Source organism: Diabrotica undecimpunctata, chromosome 8, assembly GCF_040954645.1.
Source record: "Diabrotica undecimpunctata isolate CICGRU chromosome 8, icDiaUnde3, whole genome shotgun sequence".
Taxonomy (NCBI): Eukaryota; Metazoa; Arthropoda; class Insecta; order Coleoptera; family Chrysomelidae; genus Diabrotica; species Diabrotica undecimpunctata.
The window spans coordinates 25,060,866-25,082,135 of NC_092810.1; the positions used below are offsets into that span (position 1 = coordinate 25,060,866).

General features: G+C 35.7%; 1 protein-coding gene across 4 annotated transcripts in view; it reads left to right on the plus strand.

Moving 5' to 3' along the window:
• orion (chemokine-like protein orion) overlaps positions 1 to 21,270 on the plus strand; it is a 97,498-nt gene that overhangs the window by 67,953 nt on the left and 8,275 nt on the right. For 3 of the 4 annotated variants that reach the window (XM_072539883.1, XM_072539882.1, XM_072539884.1), the window contains exons 3-9: positions 2,195 to 2,470; positions 3,046 to 3,190; positions 4,326 to 4,463; positions 7,785 to 8,002; positions 19,596 to 19,816; positions 20,017 to 20,255; positions 20,323 to 20,470. In XM_072539883.1, the coding sequence (XP_072395984.1) occupies positions 2,195 to 2,470; positions 3,046 to 3,190; positions 4,326 to 4,463; positions 7,785 to 8,002; positions 19,596 to 19,816; positions 20,017 to 20,255; positions 20,323 to 20,470 (1,385 nt within the window). The remainder of the gene's footprint in view (positions 1 to 2,194; positions 2,471 to 3,045; positions 3,191 to 4,325; positions 4,464 to 7,784; positions 8,003 to 19,595; positions 19,817 to 20,016; positions 20,256 to 20,322; positions 20,471 to 21,270) is intronic. The other variant, XM_072539881.1, reaches the window with a different exon arrangement.

The window sequence follows — 21,270 nt, forward strand, 5'->3', positions numbered from 1 at the left end:
CTCATTGCCATCGCCATGTCATGATATTTTCACTGGGATATTTTAGCATTTAGCATATGCTTTACTAAGGCATACCCACTACACCCTCCAATAATAATTATTGTCTTAAGATTTTCATTATTTGTCTAATCATCTGCCTTAATTCGTTCTTGTTCGTGTAAATTATTGTCCTTGTAAATTCACCATGGAAAAAGCAAATAACTCCCACCAACTTTGCCCACCCTGTGGTTACTGTATCTGGTGGTTCTAGTTATTATTCGACACTAAAATATGTTGTTTTATTTTGACAATCGTCCGTAAAATACTTTTTTCCGTAAAAGTATAAATATCTAGTTTAAAAATAATTATTTTCATCGGTTCTTTGTATCTCGTCTTAACAATATTTCAACACAATTCGTCTTTCACTCGTGAACAAAAATATTCTCGGGTTTCACCACATATCATCAATGAAAGAAATTATTATGTAAACAAATTATCAGATCCTGAGAACTCGTAAACTGGTTTTTTAAGTAATAGTTATATGTAACTACTGTGTATAACTAGGGACATTGTGTATTTCTAAAATATCTCTTCTAAAAATATGAAGTACATAAAAAAATCTTCTGATCTTTCTCCCTTGATTTGTATTTTCGCTGTAGTATTTTCATATACTGATTTTAGTACTTGTATTAGTTTACTCGGGGTTTTTAGCTGTTTTAAACATTTATTAAGTATTTTTCGATCTATTGTGTAAAATGCAGATGTCAAGTTTACGAATGCTAGTACTAGTTCCTTCCCCGTTTACATTTTTTTCCTTTAATTTTTTCTCAGTAGGTACAAACATAATCTGTTGTATCTTTTTTTTTTAAATTTTCTCTCTTGCTTTAGACATATCGCTCGAAAGTTCTCTCAGTTGGCTCTGTCATCTTTCTTGTAAATTGGTAGATTATTTTCACAATCTTTTGATATTTTATTTTGCTTCATTGCTTCATTACATATGATCTAAAATAAGTTTATGGCTTGCGAACCCATTCATTTCATAATTTCTGGTTCTATTTCATCTTCTTCTTCAGCATTTACGCTTTTAATGCTTTTTGTTGATTCGATGATATCTTCTTTCTCTATTCTCCATGTTCTGTTCTTTGCTTCCCTTGAGCTTGATGTGACATTTGAGTTCAGACTTGTGTCTTCTAGTTTAAATTTACAGGTGTACTATTCTTTTCAGACTTCTACCATTTCGTGTGATTTATGTTATATCTTGTTATTTCCATCTTTTATGTCATATATTTCTGTTCTCTTTTGCCCTTTTGATCTTCTTCTTCACGTGCCATCTCCGCGACGGAGGTTGGCAATCATCATGGCTATTCTGATCTTAGATGCTGCTGCTCTGAATAGTTCGATTGATGTGCATCCGTACCATTCCCTTAAGTTCCCTCAAGCCCTTTTGATACGTTGATTCTATTCCTAAAGAGTCTACTATGCTATCCTCAAATTCTTCCTACGATTTTTTTCGCTTCTCTTACTGCCTTTTTGGCAATATTGTTTATATTGTTATATAGTTCTTTGTCCTTTGGATCCTTTGTTTGCACGTCTCTTATCCAGACTTCTTTTCCATGAATGATAACAGCTTTTACTCTGTTTGTGTACCTTTTGGTTTTTTATGATTTTCTTAACTCTACGGGATTCTTTTGCCGATCCGTATATTACTTCCTTTTCTCATTATATTCGTCCCAAGAGCAGCTCAGCGAGCCGAAGAAGAGTCGTACATAAGAAAATAGCGGATATTCCAGTTAAAGACTATGTAGTATTGTTCACAATCGTAAAGCCGGGATCCAACGGCGTGTGGAATAAGCAAGACTGAGTTGAGTTTCAAGATTGGCGCAAAAAAATATTGTCGGACCATTCCCATGACACTTACTTGTTTCGTGTCAACGTCCGAGCTCCTTTGAACCGTGTTGATTTAGCGACCAATCACGGACTTTGGTGCGAGGTCTGACACTCCACGCGCCGTTGGATCCCGGCTTAGTTAAACACAAATTAAAATGACAATTCCATAAATACCATTTTTCTGTATAAAAACTTTATTGTATATCCATTACTTATAATAAGTTTGTTGATAGACCATTACCAATGACACCAAATACACCAAACGCAATACCAATATTTTGTTATATGAATTTTCTAAAATTTAATTTCAACTCGTTGTCATATAAAGGCATTTCCACATGACCTGACGTACGGCTTGGATAGCCTTGACAGTGTTTGGGCTATGCAATTAGCCCTTTCCGATCTCAGAGGAATATACGGCCTATATGAGACCTTCCGAAGATTCCAGAAGCAGCAAACGGCACCAGGCAGAATTCCATCACCCAAACAAGCATGGCTAGATCTAGCAGAGGCTGTTCTATACGATAAGAACAACGTTGATGAACTGATGGACAAGCTTCAAGATACCATTGTTAAAAAAGATCTGTTTGCGAATGCTAAAAAGGTATAAAAGCTTTTTTAAGAAATTTATGGTCATTGTTGTGGTAGTTAAAATTGTTTAAATATGGCAAAATTTATAATTTTTTAGAAATTAGACTGTTCACACACTAATTGTTGGGTTGTGAATACAAGCGGCAAGGAAATTACTACAGTTATAGACACTCTGAAAGGTAGAGGAAGAAAATCAGGTATGACTATTGCTCATACCCAGCAAATTGTTTGATGGAAGGAGCTAAAGAGGTCTGTCTAGATAATGTATAAAGATAATAACTGTGCGTGACTTCAGAGAGCAATGACATGATACTACTTTGTAAGGACATGTAAAAAATATGAGACAACGTCAAACATAAATCTAAAAACTTATTTTTTGCCATATTTACCCAATAATCCATGACTAAAACTTTTACGTTACTCAGTATTTTTATTTTTGTTTAGTAATTTTTCAATATTTATAATTTTTATGTATCATTATTGATGTAAAATTAACAAAAATAATACAGTAGTAAAAACATGCGAAAACTATATAGAAAAATCCTCAACTAACTTAAGTATACTTATTATAACCAAATTTTTTATTAGGAAGTGGAAGGAGATATGTTATGCAACTCTAGGCAGTCACCTCAGCAGGTTATTTATAACCTGTATAACGCTATAGCTCTTACAGAGCTTAAAGGATACTCCATGATCCAGTTCTCCTATATGCTTTTGAGGTTGTATAATAAAGGTAAGCATTAATGTAATTTATTCATTCCATGGCGAAATAAATCTTTTATTTACCTGAAAAGAATAGACGCAACAAGCTGTAGATGAATAGAGTGTATGCTGAAGAGCCGTGTCATATATGCAACTTTAGTGGTGAATACAATATGAGAACAGATACTGTCCACAGAGTCTTATCTCCTCTCTTGTGGAATCTAGTTATGTCTATGTCTATGTAGACTTGATCGCTAGATTCAGCAACGACAGGCAGTATGTCCTGGTCTATGCTCACATGATCATCTTAGCACATAGAAAATTGACTGGAATAGTCAGAGATGGGATACTACAGACTCTGACTGTGATCACAAAATGGGCTTAAAATATGTAATTTATAAATAGTCATGAAATAGCCTAATGTGGGTAAACAGAAAATCAGGCACCACGTTGCAGCGCTAATTTTAGTGTTACCGTCTTCAATTAGGCACACTGAACTACCGCCTAACTTGGTAGGCTACACAATTAAGTGGCGCCCAACGTGGGGCCCGATGCTCTTGTCTTTACCCACATTCGGCTATTTCATGGCTATTTCTAAGTTACAATATTAAGTGACGTGGGCCCCGGTGTTTTGTTAGTCATGGACGTAGCAAAAAAAGTTTGAATTAAAACACGTTGCTGTGGAGACTCTACTAGAGCTTATAAGAGTGAAATATTATAGACTGTGAGAAAGTCTTGAATAACGCGAAATGATAAATAAAATTAGGAATACCGTATACCGTGAAATCTGCTCATGAGAGTCATGGGGTAGAGAGAATATACAACCCAGACTTCAGTGTTACACTTGGTACAGATAGGCCTAAAACTGTTAGACCAGGTTTTTCTGCATTGTGTTTTAAACATATATTATTCCATATGATTTCGTATGACCGAAAATCATGTTCTTTCTTCTAAAAAAATTATCACAAGAGAACCACATTCTCGAAAACTATAACTGAAGTGTTAAGTAACAATTAATGAGCAGGAAGCCACATGTGATGAATGCAACTTTCTTGTCTCATTCCCCAGCGCACAATATATTTGTAACGTTTATTTTGGACGGATAATGTATGTTCTTTTTATTTATTTATCGTCTTATAATATTCCAATAATGAATCTATTTATAGGTAATTTCACAACAGAGGCTCAAGTAATGCGTGATAGATTTGAAGAAAGGACCAATAATGCTATCGAAATCGTAAAGAAGGTCATGGCTCAATCATCTCGCGATTTCTGGAATTGTGATCCTAAGAATCATGTTAAAGGTAAGATATATCTATGCAAAACACTTACAATTTTATAAATATTTTTTTCATTACTGTCAGTTTTATTAGTATTTTATTTAAAGATGGCTAAGCTGGTAGGAAAATTACGAATTCTATAAGAAATTCCATTTGCTTTAGAAATAATAATTAAACTTATTGGACCACAAACTAGACTCGGTTGAATTACAAAAAATCACTTAAAATCAAATCAGCAACATACTATTTTTATCAGACAACGCTAGTGGTGGGAAAGCATAAAACAATTAATATTATTCAGTGGAACTGTAGTTGATAAGTAAGGAGAGTTCCCGACCACATATATAAGGAGAGATCCCGACCAACGTGGTCTGGAATTGTCAGAGAGATCCCGACCACATTCTTATCGCAGTGTCCTAGAACTGTCAGAGGGCTCTAGGCCAACGTGGTCTGGAATTGTCAGAGGGTTCTAGACCAACGTGGTCTGGAATTGTCAGAGGGTTCTATGCCAACGTATCATGGCGTACGTATTCGTTGGCCCCCATCGTGGTCCAGAATCGGCATACCGATTCCCGCTCAGGTGACGTCAAAACGCTGTTTCATCGATACGTAGTAACGCGACCCCCCCGCCCCCACGGAGCCAAATGCAGTATCTTCGCTGCACGTGGCAATATCCACTGATAAACATAGACCTGCTGTGCTTGTCGATAGACATAGACCTACAGCAAATGTACAAACGTATGACGTATGGCATTCATGTTATATTCGACGTACGACGTTTTATGCGTCGTTCGACGTTTTTTCGAACGTTTTATGCATCGTTCGTCGTTTTTTACGATGTTTTATGCGACATTCAACATTTTATGAGACATTTTATATGACGTTTAACATAAAACGCGACATTCGGCGTATGACATGAATGTAGCATTCGACTCAGAATGTGTTCTCTACACGTTGACGTTTTGTTTCAAGGTTAACATCAATTTATTGCTTAAAAATAAAAAGTGCCAGGTGTGGGATTCGAACCCACACATTTTGGGGATCGGAGCTTACGTCCAACGCCTTTGACCACTCTACTAACCTGACTTGCAGTTGCAGTTGGATAGTACTGCAATCTAAGGGTTCAAATTAAAACTACAATTTTACGTCGATTGACGCAAGATGTCGTTTAACATAAAACGCTGCATTCGACATAGGACATATTTAGTACTAATATGAATCCCATCGAGTATATACACAGGGTTATGGAATTCCAAAGATAAGCAAAAAGCCTACATTTTGATAACAAAACGTGGAAGCTTTTCGGCCTACACTATGGGTGTCAGCAACAACACCAGTAAGAATATGAAAAGTGAAATTGACAATGTTTTGCAATGTCTTGTGTAATATTAGCATCTGTATGTATTTTAATTTTAAAAATTATTTTTGAAATTGTAGAGATAAAAGTTGAATCATCATTTAATATGAGACTCTAGCAATTAATGTATGTTAAATAAATAAGCGTTTTAATCTCTAAAATATTTATACATAAAATTATACAGGCATTATTGTATAAGAAAACCAGTGACTTAGACGGTTCACATTTCTTTCGGTGCAGGAAAAGAGTCCAAAAGCATGACAGGGGTTCGCAGCAGGACCAACATTTCCAGTAGCCTGAGGCTTACCATCAAATTTGCAAACATCAATAATAAGGGGAAAAACTCAAAAAATGTGACATTTCTTGTCTAAATATTCGGCTTTTTGTTCTTCTCGAACGTAGATATAATCGGCTGCATACAACAACTTGGTTTCTAGTATTTCATTTATTTTTGACAATTCTACTTCTCCAGCAGAGTATCGAATACCAAGAAGTTGGTTCTCCACGTATGATGCGGTCTTCTTATCCTCAGTACTTAGCGCATTGAATGGTTTCAGGGGTAAAAAGATGTAATGGCTTCCTTTAAAACCTATTTCAATGGAAAGCTCTTTAGGGACAATCCACACGTCTACAACGAATCTCTGAATATCTACGAATGCTACTCTCATGATGACTGCTCTTGTACATGTATGTCTATGTCTAGCGGTAAGCACAGCAGGTCTACGTTTATCAGTGGACGTTGCCACGTGCAGTGAAGATACTGCATTTGGTTCCGTGGGAGCGAGTGGGCGTTACTACGTATCGATGAAACTGCGTTTTGACGTCACCTGAGCCGGAGTCGGTATGCCGATTCTGGACCACGATGGGGGCCAACGAATACGTACGTCATGCTACGTTGGCGTAGAACCCTCTGACAGGGATGTGGTCGGGATCTCTATGACAATTATAGACCACGTTGATCGGGATACCTCTGACAATTCTAGGACACTGGTGGTCGGGATCTCTCTGACAATTCCAGACCACGTTGGTCGGAATCTCTCCTTATATATGTGGTCGGGATCTCTTGTACTATGATGTGGTCGGGATCTCTTGTACTATGATGTGGTCGGGATCTCTGCTTGTATATGTGATCGGGATTTCTCCTTATATATGTGTCCGGGATCTCTCCTTATATGTGTGTCACAGAAATTTGGTTGTCACAGAATAAAAACTTATATACATATTAAAGGTTTTAATATTGTTAGAGTTGATTGACTTGACGGCAATGAAGACGTTGCTGTTTAAGTTGCAAACAATATTTACTTTTCATAAACATATAAAATTCAAAACAAATTATATTGAGTTTTGCGGTGTTTTTGTAAAATAAATAAAATTATCAATACTATGTGTTTACAAACCTCATAAAATAAATGTCTCGTCCAAAGATTGGAAAAAATTTATTTGGACAAATTAAATTCAGAGTTTTCGGTGGTGACTTTAACAGCTGTCACTGTAGGTGATGTTCCGTACAGAATAGTACAAAGGGAAATATTCTAGCCGACGCTTTAGACAATACTAATCTAATTTTACTCAATGACGAAAAACCAACCAAAATATTAAGTCCGAACAAGCGCCCTTCAAAGTTCAAAGATAGACTTAACGTTAGTATCTCCCGATTTAACAGGCTTTACTACCTTTAATCCACTAAATGACTCACTAGGTACAATCCACATCCCTATCCAAATCACCCTAGATTTGAAATATTCTCCAATTACATGTAGAATATCTCCATGTGATTGGAGAATATTTCAAATTGTAAATTTGAAAGAGGATTCATACCTCCACAAAATGGAAACAGTCTTCAGTGGACTCTCTGTGTCTATATTTAAAAATTATTTAGAAAAATGTCTTCCTGGAATTCATTCTATAGATGGTACAGCTTTGTAAATTATTCATCAGCTGTAGATACCGCTATGATTACTCAAAAAAAAATAATTCCAACTTTTTAGGAGTAACATATGAAGAAACTACACAAATACTACAAGGCTATGTACAAAATGAAGTAGACCTAAATCCAGACGGAACGTGCAGAGAAAATTGCGCCGAATATACTTACACAAAAAGCCACGGATGCTTCCAAAACTTGTACTGCAGACAACAGAGACGATGTAATGGCAAAATAATCGACTGTAGATACTTCGATTCTGATATGTGGATTTGTCCTGCGGTAAGTAATCAGTTCATATTATAGATAACTATTATAATACATTTTAACCAAAATTCATTGTAAACTTTTAATCTGTACGTTAGTTACCACCTAATCAATTCTTCTTCCTATGCGGTCCCCATTAACGGAGGTTGGCGACCACATTTCTAAAAGTTTCTCTGTCTTTTGCAACGTGGAATAATTCATCTACAGTCATGTTTGTCCAATCTCGAATATTTCGCAGCCATGACTTCCTCTTTCTACCTATTCCCTTTTTGCTATCGACTCTACCCTGCATGATGACCTGCATAAGACTATATTTATCATTCCTCAGTATGTGTTCAAGGTATGCAGTCTTGCGTACTTTTATTGTTCTCAACAATTTTTTGTCTCGACCCATCCTTCTCATCACTTCCTCATTGGTGACCCTGGCAGTCCATGGAATTCTCAACATTCTCCGGTATATCCAAAGTTCAAAGACCTAATCAATTGATTTATTCAAAATAAAAAATCAGGTTCGGCTTTAAAAAATTATTACGTTTTGTTCATAGAAGAAATTTCACCCTGTATACTGTTTTTGTAAACTCTAAGAATTTTATAAATTTGACAAATAGGCAATTTGCAATCTTTTCCCCACACGAATATTTAATTTTTAATTAAAAAAATCAAATTTGATGTATCGGTAAATATTTTAAACCAGTCTTTGTACTGCTGGTTCAAGATAAGGTTCATCTCTGCTTTAAAGATTGCTGGATTTGTTTGATCCTTAATATTTAAGCTTAATGAAACATGGATTTTCGGTTACTCAATAGTCCATGCAGACCAGTTGTCAGAAGAGTTTACTGGGAAAACTTTTGGAAATTGAATATTTAATTTAGAACAGTACATTCGAATTCTTTCATGTACTTTGTTGGTATGAATTGTCATACGAAGGTTTACTTGGATCTAAGGTAATAGAACTTGAGTGAGATAGTGTTTCGATGGGACTTGTTCGGAATGCTCCAGGAGCAATTGTAATGCCAATATTGCCATATGCAATTGACCTGTAATCTATTTTAGACCTTATTAACATTCCGCTGTACTTAGCATTCGTAGATTATGAAAAGGCTTTCGACAGCATTGAACACTGGGCGGTGGAAGAAGCTCTGGTCAATAGTAGCATAGATTCAAGATACCGACAATTGATACATGATATTTACCAAAACGCAACCATGACCGTAATTCTGGACGACAAATTAATAACGGATAATATAAAAGTTAAACGAGGAGTCCGACAAGGTGATATAATTTCACCTAAACTGTTTACCTTGACCCTCGAAGATATAATAAAATCAACAGATTGGGAAAACAGAGGAATATGTATTAACGGAAAGTACCTAAATCACCTTAGATATGCGGATGATATACTCCTGATCTCCTCGGAACGACAAGAACTAGAATTAATGCTGAATGAACTTCATGAAAAATCACTGCAAAAAGGCCTAAAAATTAACTTCAACAAAACAAAAGTAATGACAAACACGGAAGACCAAGAGGCAATAAAAATACAAACAGAAAAAATAGAACAGGTAAATGAGTATATCTATCTAGGACAAGCAATCAGAGCTAACAGAGAAAATCAAACAGCCGAAATATCGAGACGAATAAGAATGGGATGGGCAGCGTTCGGCAAACTTTCTTACGTTCTAAAACATCAAACAATCCCTCTATACTTACGAAGCAAGGTATATAACTCCTGTATAATACCGGTGCTCACCTACGGAGCACAGACATGGACATTTACATAGGCCAATTTGGATAGGATAAGGAAGGCACAAAGAGCGATGGAGAGCCAAATGTTGGGTATATCACTTAAAGATAGAAAACGTAACCAGTGGATCAGAACCAGAACAAAGACAGTAGACGCGATAGAACAAGCAGCAAAACTGAAATGGAAATGGGCTGGACACAATGAACGTCTCCAAGACGGACGATGGAACAATGCCATCGGAAAGTGGCGTCCATACAATGCAAAGAGATCAAGAGGCAGACCACAGATGAGGTGGAAAGATGACATCAGGAAACAGGGAGGTCCCACATGGCAGAGAACAGCTCAAGATAGGGAAAGATGGAGAGAACTGGGAGAGACCTACATCCAACAATGGAAGGATAGAGAATAGGTTAAAAAAAAACATTCGATATACTCTCAATAGGGTTGTTTGTCTGATCTTCAATTTCTGTTAGCCAATGTTTTGAGTAATTTTAGTCTTTTATGGATACAGTCTGTTTTATATGCTCCTACCATGACATTTTTTGATTAAACCACATGCCCAGGAATTTTACAGATGGTTTAAATTCCACTGGAGTTATACAATTTCAGTGTTGGATAGACTTGTGGAGGTTTTTTGATAAAGAATACTGTCTAAATTTTTGGTACTGAAAATTCGAAACCAGTGCAGGCTGACCATTCTTCTAACTGGTTAAGCATTGATTGCAATGTATCTGTCATTAATTTATTGTTTTTACCTTTGCTGTACACAACAAGATGTTCTGCAAATAATCGAGTTTTTAGGGGTTTAAGTAGATTATTAATGATACTATTTATTACTACTAAAAACGACGTAGGACTAAGTATTGAGCCTTGTGGAGTTCCATTTTATTCATGCTCAAAGTTACTCAAATTCAGCTCAAATTCCTGTCGGAGAACTTTTTATAAATCTATTTTTAAAGTTTAACGATTTACTTACATTTTTCACCATAATGTATGTATGTATACCAATTTCTCATGAACTTAATTAATTTAAAACATATAAATTTTTAACAATGCAATTTCATGTGTTTATTTTTAATTCACTGTGACTTTTAATTAAATTATTAAACAATTGAATAGTTTCATAGGGTAATTGTTGATTTTAATATCGATCCCAGCCAATATTGTGAACACCCTGAACTGTAAAAATGTCTTTTTTAAAACGTTTTTTTAACGCTAAGATTTCTTTTGTCAAGAGTTCTAACAGTATTGATTTATGAATTTAAAACGAGACGTGTTATATCGAATTTATAATATGGTGGAAAAACCAACAATTACATAGCACCAGTGGTATGGTGGAGGATCAAAGTTGGAGCAAAAAATGTCATTCTCAAGTTAAACAAGGTGCAAAGACTTGCTTTGGAACCAAAGAGGGTCTGAAGGACAAACCAATAGCTTGGGAAGGGCATTATGGAGGTCTTACTGAACCTTCCACTTCTGCACATTGTCAATAGGGGAAAATCTGAGTAACGAAATACTTGGATAAGAGATTTACGCTGTAGACTCTGTGGCATAGAACCTGAAACAATCATCCATACTGGATGATTACGACGCATTAGAGCGCAGGCGGCAAATAGTCCATTCGGTATCTGTTTAAAATATAACCATTTTTGGGTGTTGTAACGAAAATATTTTGCCTACCACATGGGGTATTATTGTAAGGGGTAGAAAATTGGAGACAAACTATTGGGGCGGAGATAGGGCAACCAAAATAATCGAAACGTATGCGGACGGCACTCAGGGTTTGTTAGGAGAGCTGGGGTCGTGGATAAGTAAATGACAAGGGGTTTGGATTGGGGCAACTACAAAAATATGAAACAAAAGGTCATGAATCTCTTGGGACAAATAAAACAAAACACAGAAAGGAAACAGGAAACACCTCTAGTAATTTAAAAAGGACGCCACTTCGAGGTGCCTAATTATAACTATTACAACAGCTAGTTGTAACTGTCGAAATAATTATTAAAAATGAAAAACATATCTTTTTCAAATGAAACTCAAAAAAGGGTTACCTAGTTAAAAAAAAATAAACAAAATGTTAAGAAAAAAATTTAACATTTATTGTGTCTTACAACAAACACAAATCTCCACAGAGTTGCCAACAATATTCGCTATACTTTATTTTATTTAGATTAAGATAGAGATTAATTCTCTAAGAAACATAAGATTCTCATATGTTTCTTTGAGACGCACGGAGTGAGCAACAGGCACTGAGGCATAAGCCATTGTGTAACAAGGAACTCTTTAGACTTTTCTTAGAAACATCAATAAATAACCGCCATGATGATGGTTTAACGGCGGATCGTAACATCAGAAACATTTTGGAGGAACATGTGGTTTCATACGCGGGATTTATTGGTGATGCCATTATTTTAATGCACGATAATGCACAATGCCATATCGCACGAGTCATCACCACCTATCTATCTGAGATCGGTATACCTACAATAAATTTTCCTGCGTTAAGCCCGGACATAAATCCAATAGAGCATGTTTGGGATGAACTTAAACGAAGGGTACGGGACAGATATGCACCAAGGAGCATAATAGGATTGAGAGCTGCGCTTAATAATAAATGGGAAGCAATGCCTCAAGAATTTATTAGAAAAGTCATCCGATCCATGCGAAATTGATTGGAAAGTATAATTACGAGTAGGGGTGGTAATATCAAATACTAAATAATTAAGAAATTCATTAATTTTTGTGAGTTCAATAATAAAGTTATTGTTTGCACATTAAATTTTTTTATTTGCATATTTCTTACAATGAAACAGAACGTGTAATCTCAAATATCGATTTTGAGTCGATTATTTTGCACGCAAGTGTAGAATCTCTTAAAGAAAATGCGTTTCAATTCGAAGAGGTAGATGATGAAGACAATAGTGGTGAAAAATACGGTACTCAGCCAAAGTGTAAAAAGCCTAGTCTAAAAATAATAATTTTTTTTATATTTTTGAAAGTATTTATTTTTTAATCAAGTTAAAACCGATTCTATTCCTTTTACTATTTTATAGCTACAAGTAAAATAAACTTTATTTTTTCTTTTCATATAGTTTTAGTCACTGACTCATGACTGAGTGTTTGACATGAATGTCTCATGTAGATAGTTTCAATAGGTGTCATGCAGCTTTATTTTCTAATGTCTGTTTTATTTAAAATATCTACGATTGCCTTGGGACATTTAAAATATTTGCGTGAGTTGTGAATACATACCAAGATATTCATTTAACAAACAAATACGAATCACGTGAAATAATTGTATGTATGATTCACATTGTGAGAAATAGTTTAATACTGGCAGAAATTAATGTAGTTTTATATTTTAATTACTTGGTGAATAAAAGAATAATTTTTTCCAAGAAAGTATCACATGAATGTATTTAGAGTTACATATTTGTTGTATTGGATTGTTTATCTCAAATGATATCTAAAAAATATAATAGCAGAAAATTTCCGACAATTAAGAAAATTATATACTGTCATACTATTAAAAAAAATCAGAACGTCTAAAACCACAAATGAAAATAGCATTCTTTTTAAGTGGATGGTCTGTAAATTGTAAAACTGATTTGGCTAATAATTTACGAAGGACAGACTGTTAGAGAAATACTCATCTTCGACACGAGGCGTCACAATGGCAAATACAGTATGTGTTACAGATGTATACAATATGTATATATCTACAGAATTGTTGATTGAACGTGAGGCACAATCACATATCTTCTTCTTGTAGCACTGCGTACTACAATGATATATGCAAGGCCAGAATCGCTCACTGTCGAAGAGAATTGGGCGGGGTTTTTTTAAACATATAGAAACTATATCGTATCTTAAATCCAAGCACAATTAGATAATATGAAATTATAATTTATTATTGGACGCCACCCCTGGTTTATCCTCGAAGGGGACGAGCAAAAAAATTAAGATTTATCAAAGGTTTACAAGAAAACTATACTTTATTATTTCTTAGTAATGAACAAAAAGAAAACATTAAAAGTTATGTCATCCCAAAGGGATACCAAAATACCATTTTATGTTTACATTATCATAAACAAAAAAGCTTTGTATCGTATTAAATTAAGAATTAGTTATAAAGAAAATGAATATATATATATATATATATATATATATATATATATATATATATATATATATATATATATATATATATATATATATATATATATATTAACCCCAAATTTCGAAATTTGTTTACATTGAAAATAATATAGTTATTTATCAACTAGGAATAATAGAGAAATTAAACCTTTAAATAAAATTAAAACACTTCACTATATTTTCATTCTTTGAGTTCATAATCATTTCCCGTTTTCTTGAAAGTAGGTATAATAAAAATTGGTACAACCTGAATCTGCTCTGTTTTTTTTCTTATTTAATCAGTCAACCAAATGAAACCATTGATTCGGCTCCATCTTATATCAATCCACCACCATCCTAGATAAGAGGGGTTAGGTATTCCATAAAAAAAAAATATGGCTATTGGACCAGGATTTGGAATAACTCCATACCAATATTGGTATGGAGTTGGACGTTCTTAAGAGAAAAGAAAGAGCGAGACGCTATCTTGGCGCTCTCTGAAATTGGGCGTGAGTGACAAGTTGATGAATAGGCTCATCTACCGGATATATTTGGGAATTACAGAAGAATAGTTGAGTCGGCTACAGGTACTTGACAGATAGATGGGGTTAGTAGTTTTATTTAAAAAAAAAAAATAATCGAAATTATAATGATTTTCTTTTAAATCTTTTGAAACGGTTACATTCTTCTTCAGATCATGTTCCGTCTATTGCTTAACACCTATTGCTCCTACATTTGATTCCATTTATCTCTTAGCAATTCTGATATATTGCTTGCCCACGATATGTTTGATATCATCCCTCACCTTGGTTACCCCCATTCCTTTTACTCTAGTCTGAACGCAAAGTATTCTTTGTTTACAACGCTCCTGTTTAATCTGAACTAAATTCTACGGAGTTATTGTAAATGTTTATAAGCTTAAAAAGTGCTATTTATTATTAAATCATTTTGTGTTGATAAATATAATTTTTTAAAACCTTTTTTTCATGGGTTATTATATACGTCTTAATTTTTTTTTGAACATCCCATTTATTTACAATCTGTAATCAGGATTACAATAAGTAAATTGTGTAATTAGATTACAAGAAACTTGCAGGAGACTGTCCAGTGATAATAACCTATTAAATCATAATTTTAGTAACAAAATTATTTGTGACGTCTTAATTCACTGGCTAAAATATTTGAATCTATTCTCTATATGAATATACTGAAAAATTTTGAAAATGATTTTGCTCCAGAACAACATGGTTTCTTGCCTGGGTTATCCACAACTAGTAATCTGTGCATTCTGTCTAATTTTGCTAGTGAGGCAATAAATAATAAACTCCAATTAGATTTAATAATGACTGACTGCTCAAAGGCCTTTGATATGGTTGACCATGGCATTCTTTTATTCGCATGATGCTTGTACATTTATAAAATCGTATGTGGATTCAAGGTTTCAACGAGTCAAAATTGGTAGGTGTTTATCAGATAAATTTCAGGCTACATCTGGTGTCCCCCAAGGGAGCAACTTAGGGCCTTTGTTTTTCTTAATTTTTGTCAACTCACTACCACAATCTCTTAAATTTTCTTCTAGTTTGATCTATGCTGATGATTTTAAGCTTTTTAAGACTATACATACTTCAAATGATTGTCAGTTACTACAGCAGGACCTGACCTCAGTTGTGGAATGGTTTAGGGACAACAATATGATCTTGAATATTAAGAAGTGTGGAGTCATATCTTTTACTCGCAAAATCGACTACATTCAAATTAATTATAGAATTGACAATTGTGTAGTATCTAGGAAAACCAAATGTAAAGATCTGGGAATATACTTACAGGCTAACATGAAATTTAATGAACACTGTATAAATATTGTTAATAAGGCCTACAAAATATTGGGATTTGTAATAAGAAATTCCAAACACTTTAGTATAAACACAACCATTAGACTATATAACGCTTTAGTCAGATCAAACTTGGAATATGCATCATTGGTATGGACTCCTGAGGCCAAAGTTCATATTAATCATATAGAAAAGGTACAAAAAAGATTTCAAATATTTGGCTTGCAGTCATTAGAGCAAAGAAGAAACATGCATTGTGATGTGTTTATTCATAATGTCATTAACAATGTTAAATATAAGACATGTGGTTTTATCAACTTTATTAGGTTTCATGTGCCAAAGGTCAACCTAAGGGTAAATAGTAATGACCTATTTTCTTGTAGTCCATATAATTCTTGTGCAATAATAAACTATATGCAATATCAGTGTAATGAGTTAATAAAGATCTCTGATATAGACCTCTTTACCTGTAGTGTAAAGGATATTAAAAAATGTTATGAATAGATAAGTAATGGACTGAATTTTAAAATTTTATTAACTTGCGTCTTTTTTTTTAATGTGTTTTACTTTCTGTGTTTTTATTTTGTACGTGTGTGTATATTGTAGTATATTGTATTTTTTGTGTGTATATTTTTATACCAAGTAATGAGCACTCTTACAGGTAATTACTACCTAGGTGGTGTTTGTAAGTTTTAATAAATAAATAAAAAAATAAATAAATAAAATAAATAAATAAAGAAGATAATATATTATAAACAAATTAAAGTTCTCACACACTATTTAACCAATCTAGACCATCTTTTGCACCCAATTCAGACACGATAAGACTCTTAAGTTCTTCTTCTTCTTCTTCTTCTTCTTCTTCTTCTTCTTCTTCTTCTTCCTCTTTATTAGCAATTCTGCTCGTTCATTGGCGGATTAATACCTCTAGGGAAGGTTGTTACTCCATCTTTTGCGCGGTCGTCCGATATTTCTTCTGCCGATTGGTGACTTATCTCTTGCTATTTTGACGCTCCGTCCGGCTCGCGGAGATAAGAATACGGCCGGGGTCAGAAAGCCCTGCCTGTCGTAGGAGGCGACTAATGGGTAGGAATAGGGAGGTGGAGAGCCGTCGTTTGAGGTGTCAGGTTGGTAGAAACGCACACGGTCGCTTCGGCGACACGGTCACCGGTCTACATTCCTAGTATCCGAGACGAGACTACTCGTGGGACCACTCTACTCCCATTCCAAAAGAGCCTGGTGAGGTTGAACGAGCTGGGCCCGTAAACACCTCTCCTGACCTCGGTCAGGAGGGGTGTGGATATACCGCTCCTGACGGCGGTCAGGAGTGGTGTAGGTGTCCCGGCACGTACCCACCGGGAGATCCAAGAGTGGTAGAGGAGAGATCCTCGGCGGCGACCTGTCTACGTGTGAGGTGGAAATCCCTCCGCCTGCCGAACCTACCCGCCCGTAGTGTGGGAGTAACGGGTAGGCAAGGTACTCACAACACAGGTACTACGGGGAAGGTGGAGCCCCCGCGGGTTGCGTGTGCTAGACGTGTCGTGGTAACCCTACGGGGTACCCCCACGGGGGGACCCACGGGACGTCTTTGGTACGCGCCCCGTGGCACCTTCACTTTGGTGTCGGACTCGTAGGGGCAGAGGTTTCGTTAACGGGCGTATGCCGAAAGGCCAGGTAGCCCAGGGTCCTGCCAAGTTTTTTACTTGGAGGGCACGCATTTATGTCATGCTATTTTGACGACACAGGTCTCCTCCATTCTGCTTATCTGGTTATTACATTCTTTTTTCTATTTTGTGTCAATATATTTATACACTGTACGTTACATTTTTTTCTTTAATGTCTTCACTTATCTTTCACACATACTCAGTGTGTTCACCTTCAACTCTGAGATTTGCTGTCTGATTCCAGTAGAGACTTCTAATTATTTTCAGATCTTGGTTGTTAATTCCTGTTTCTTTTAGTATTTGCATCATCTTGCGTGCTGTACTCGATCAAACGCTTTCTCGTAATCAACCAGACATGCGTATACGTCGCAGTTGACGTCTCTGCATCTCTGGAATAAGACTTGTACTGAGAACAAAGCCTCTCTTGTACCAACAGCATTTGTGAACCCGAACTGGTTGGGGGAAATTTGACTTTCACACAGCTTGTAGATTCTCTTATGAATTATCTTTAGGAACAATTTTAGGAGATGACTCATGAGGCTTATAGTACGGTAATCTTCGCACTTTGTAGCTCCTGGTTTTTTTGGAAGTGCAATAAACTTAGATTTCCATTCTGTTGGTATTTCTCCAGAGTTTGCGATTATTGCTATTGATTCGTTGTCCATTAGTTTGAGTAGTTCTGCTTGTATATTATCAGGGCCTGCCGCTTTGCCATCCTTTAGCTGTGTTATTGCGGAGTAAACTTCCTGCTGTAATATTCTTGGTCCATCATTTACCTCCTCTTCTAGCTCGAAGGTGTTATCTCTTTGGTCTTCAAATAGTTTTTCTAGATATTCTTTCCACGTTCTTGTTTTACTTTGTTTGTCCAAGATGATGTTTCCGTCAAAATCAGTTATATTTCCTTTCTACCTTCGTCTTAGTCCCCCTGTGAGTTCTTTAACTTTCCTATGTACATTGTGACTATCGTACTTTGACTGCAGAGTCTCAATTTCTTCGCATCTTTCCCTTGCTTCTTTTTCTTTCGCTTCTCTGATTTTGGTTCTTATTAATTTATTTATGGTTTTATATTTGTCTGGGTCATTTTTGGCTTCTTTTCTCTCGTCCATTAGTTTCAGGATCTCATCTGTCATCCATGATTTTTTTTTCATTAATTTATCTGTCTTTAAGTATTTATCCTTTACATTTTGCACTATTTCTGTAATATGTTTGATCGTTTGTTCTTCGTTCGATTCGTCTCTAATTGCAGTCACTTGCTCGTTTAACGTGGCTTGGACTCTCATCCTCGTATCAAGGTCTTTCAACATACGTAGGTTGCATGATTGTGCTTTCCTTTTCTGCACTGTTTTGAGTTCGAAATACTCCTACCTAAAATGTAGTCTATTTGATTCCTAATAATTCTCCCGGGTCTGTCTTGAGGAGATTTCCACGTGTACAGCTTGCGAGGTGGTAATTGGATTCTGACTACCAAGTCCATGTGCTCCAATGTACTGTGTCTTATCTCCAGCTCCAATCTTAGCATTAAAATCGCCCATAATGATGAGAACTTCCTGTATGATACTGTTGATGTTCTGGTAGAACTCAATTGCTTCTTCCTCCCCTTTGTCTGCAGTGGTAGCATTGACTTGGATGATTATTATATTAAGTTGTTCATTTGTAAAAATTTCTGGTGTTTCCGGTTCTACCGTCTTTTGTTCTTCCTCTGCATAGAACTTTTGTGGTAGTCAATCCACGTATCCTTTTCTATGTGTTTGGGTTCTATTAGTTCCTTTATCTCCGTTCTTTGACCTCTTATGAAGCGTCATATTTCCTTTTACAAACCGTAAAAATCATGTTCCGTTTCTTTCGAAAAGCGTTTCCAGTGATCATTTTTTATTTTTCTTATAAGTGCATGTGTTTTGTTTCTAATTGTCTTGTAATTATGGTATGCCTTTTGTGTTTTGGTTGACATGTAGTCCAGGTAAGCTTTTTTCTTTTCTTTGCCTTTTTCCTTCACTTCTGTACAAAACCATGGAGTTCTTCGCCTTGGGAACGATTTATTTTTGTTTATATTTCTTTCACCAAGAACTTCCTTGGTTCTCCCTTCTCCTCCCTTAAGTTCAGATACATTTAAACAAATTTTAATAAATAATGAAAAAGTTTTCAACTACCAAACCCGTCTATAGAGTTGTGATGAAGAAAACTTCTTTTGTTTACTTACTTGATTGATCTGTATTATATTATTTTTAATTTAGGATCCTTTGAGCGGTAGACGCTATGAATATATCGAATACGAGAATGGAAAAGTTTTGGGAAGAAAACAAGGATGCAGTAGAGGCACTACGAAAGTTGACAGCTGGTGGAGATGGCTATTCTGGCATTGTTCCTACTGCTTCTGTCTCTGTGACGAACAAGGAAGCGCTTCCGACAGATACGTTAATATGAGACCAACAATTGCAAACATTTCTGACAATATGTAAGTTAATATGAAATTTTTTACGTGTAGTTTTGAAAATGATAATAGCTTTATTACCAGTTGTTGCCACCTTTAAATATGGATGGGTATTTACTCGCAAATAAATTAGTATAAAACGTATTGCCATCGTTTGTTGTTTTGCTATTTCTTTTCCACGAATTTCTTTACAAGTTTCTTTTCAACAAGAATAATATTTTTAGGGTGGTGGTCGGCTTAAGATTTATAAAGAAAAACCGTATCCTCCACGTACAAATACAGGAAGGTAAACTACTTCCAAGAGGTAACATTGATGCCGCTACCGTACGATGGGTACCAGTTGAAGATTATAAAATAACCGACAGAAAAATCTATAGTGGACAAGACTATCATACTTTCAGTTGGGAAAAGAGAGCGGTTGATCTAGATGATTTAGAAGCTGACGATGGATATGTATTTACAGGTAAGTCATAATGATTCCATTATTTGTTAGTTTCCATCATCGAACTAATATAATATTTCTTTTGCAGGTGTACGATTTAAGGAAATTGGTTCTCACCTTAATTTCGAAATATACTGTACAAAGTTCGATTTCGACACTGGAAAACTTATCAACCCTACGAGCACAAGCATCTGGAAAGATAATGCCAATACTGATTCGGCCACCAAAAACCCCAGGTGAGTCTCTTTCACGTAATCGCCACTAACATGCAATGTTTTCTATAATTTTGTTCTTTTGTTAGGAAAAGGGGATATCAGAAGCGGAAGTGAGTAAATGCTTCTAGAGTAGGTAGTTCATTCGCACCAGATTCATCTTTCGATTATAACTGAGTCATTTTCTATCTCTGTGATTTTTATACGACATATTATTTGTAAAGTCAGGGCGCCATGTTTTGGTTGGGGTTTTGATTCTAAACAAACCAAAGTATCTGCTCTTTTTATAGTCGTTTTTGTAAATTTATTTGAAATTTAGGTTAGGTTCGGTTCATAGACATATATAATACAAATAGACTGACTTCTGCCATACAGTCGCGTTCCCCCTGTGCGACAGAGAAAACTGACGCGAAGCAGTTCCTGCACATTGGGCTCTTTCTAATGGGAATGGTTTATCGACCACGTGTCCTTCTCATTGGTAATTAAGGTCACGTGGTCGATAAACCTAGACAATTAGAAAGAGATGCTGGGACTGCTTTGCGTCAGTTTTCTCTGTCGAACTGGAGGAACGGGCCTGTATTGTAGCATTCAGTTGTCTTCTTCTTCTTCTACGGCACTACAGCCCAAATTGAGCCTTGGCCTCCTCTATTTTTTGCCTCCACCCTTGCTTGTCTGTGGCTGATCTTTTGCATACACGGACTTCTAAAAGGACTTGTGCGTCGCTGTTTACTATGTCTTCCCAGCGCTTTATTGGCTTTTCAACCGGTCTTTTTCTCTGCATTCTAGCATTCAGAGCTCTTTTTGGTAGCCTATCCTCTCCCATT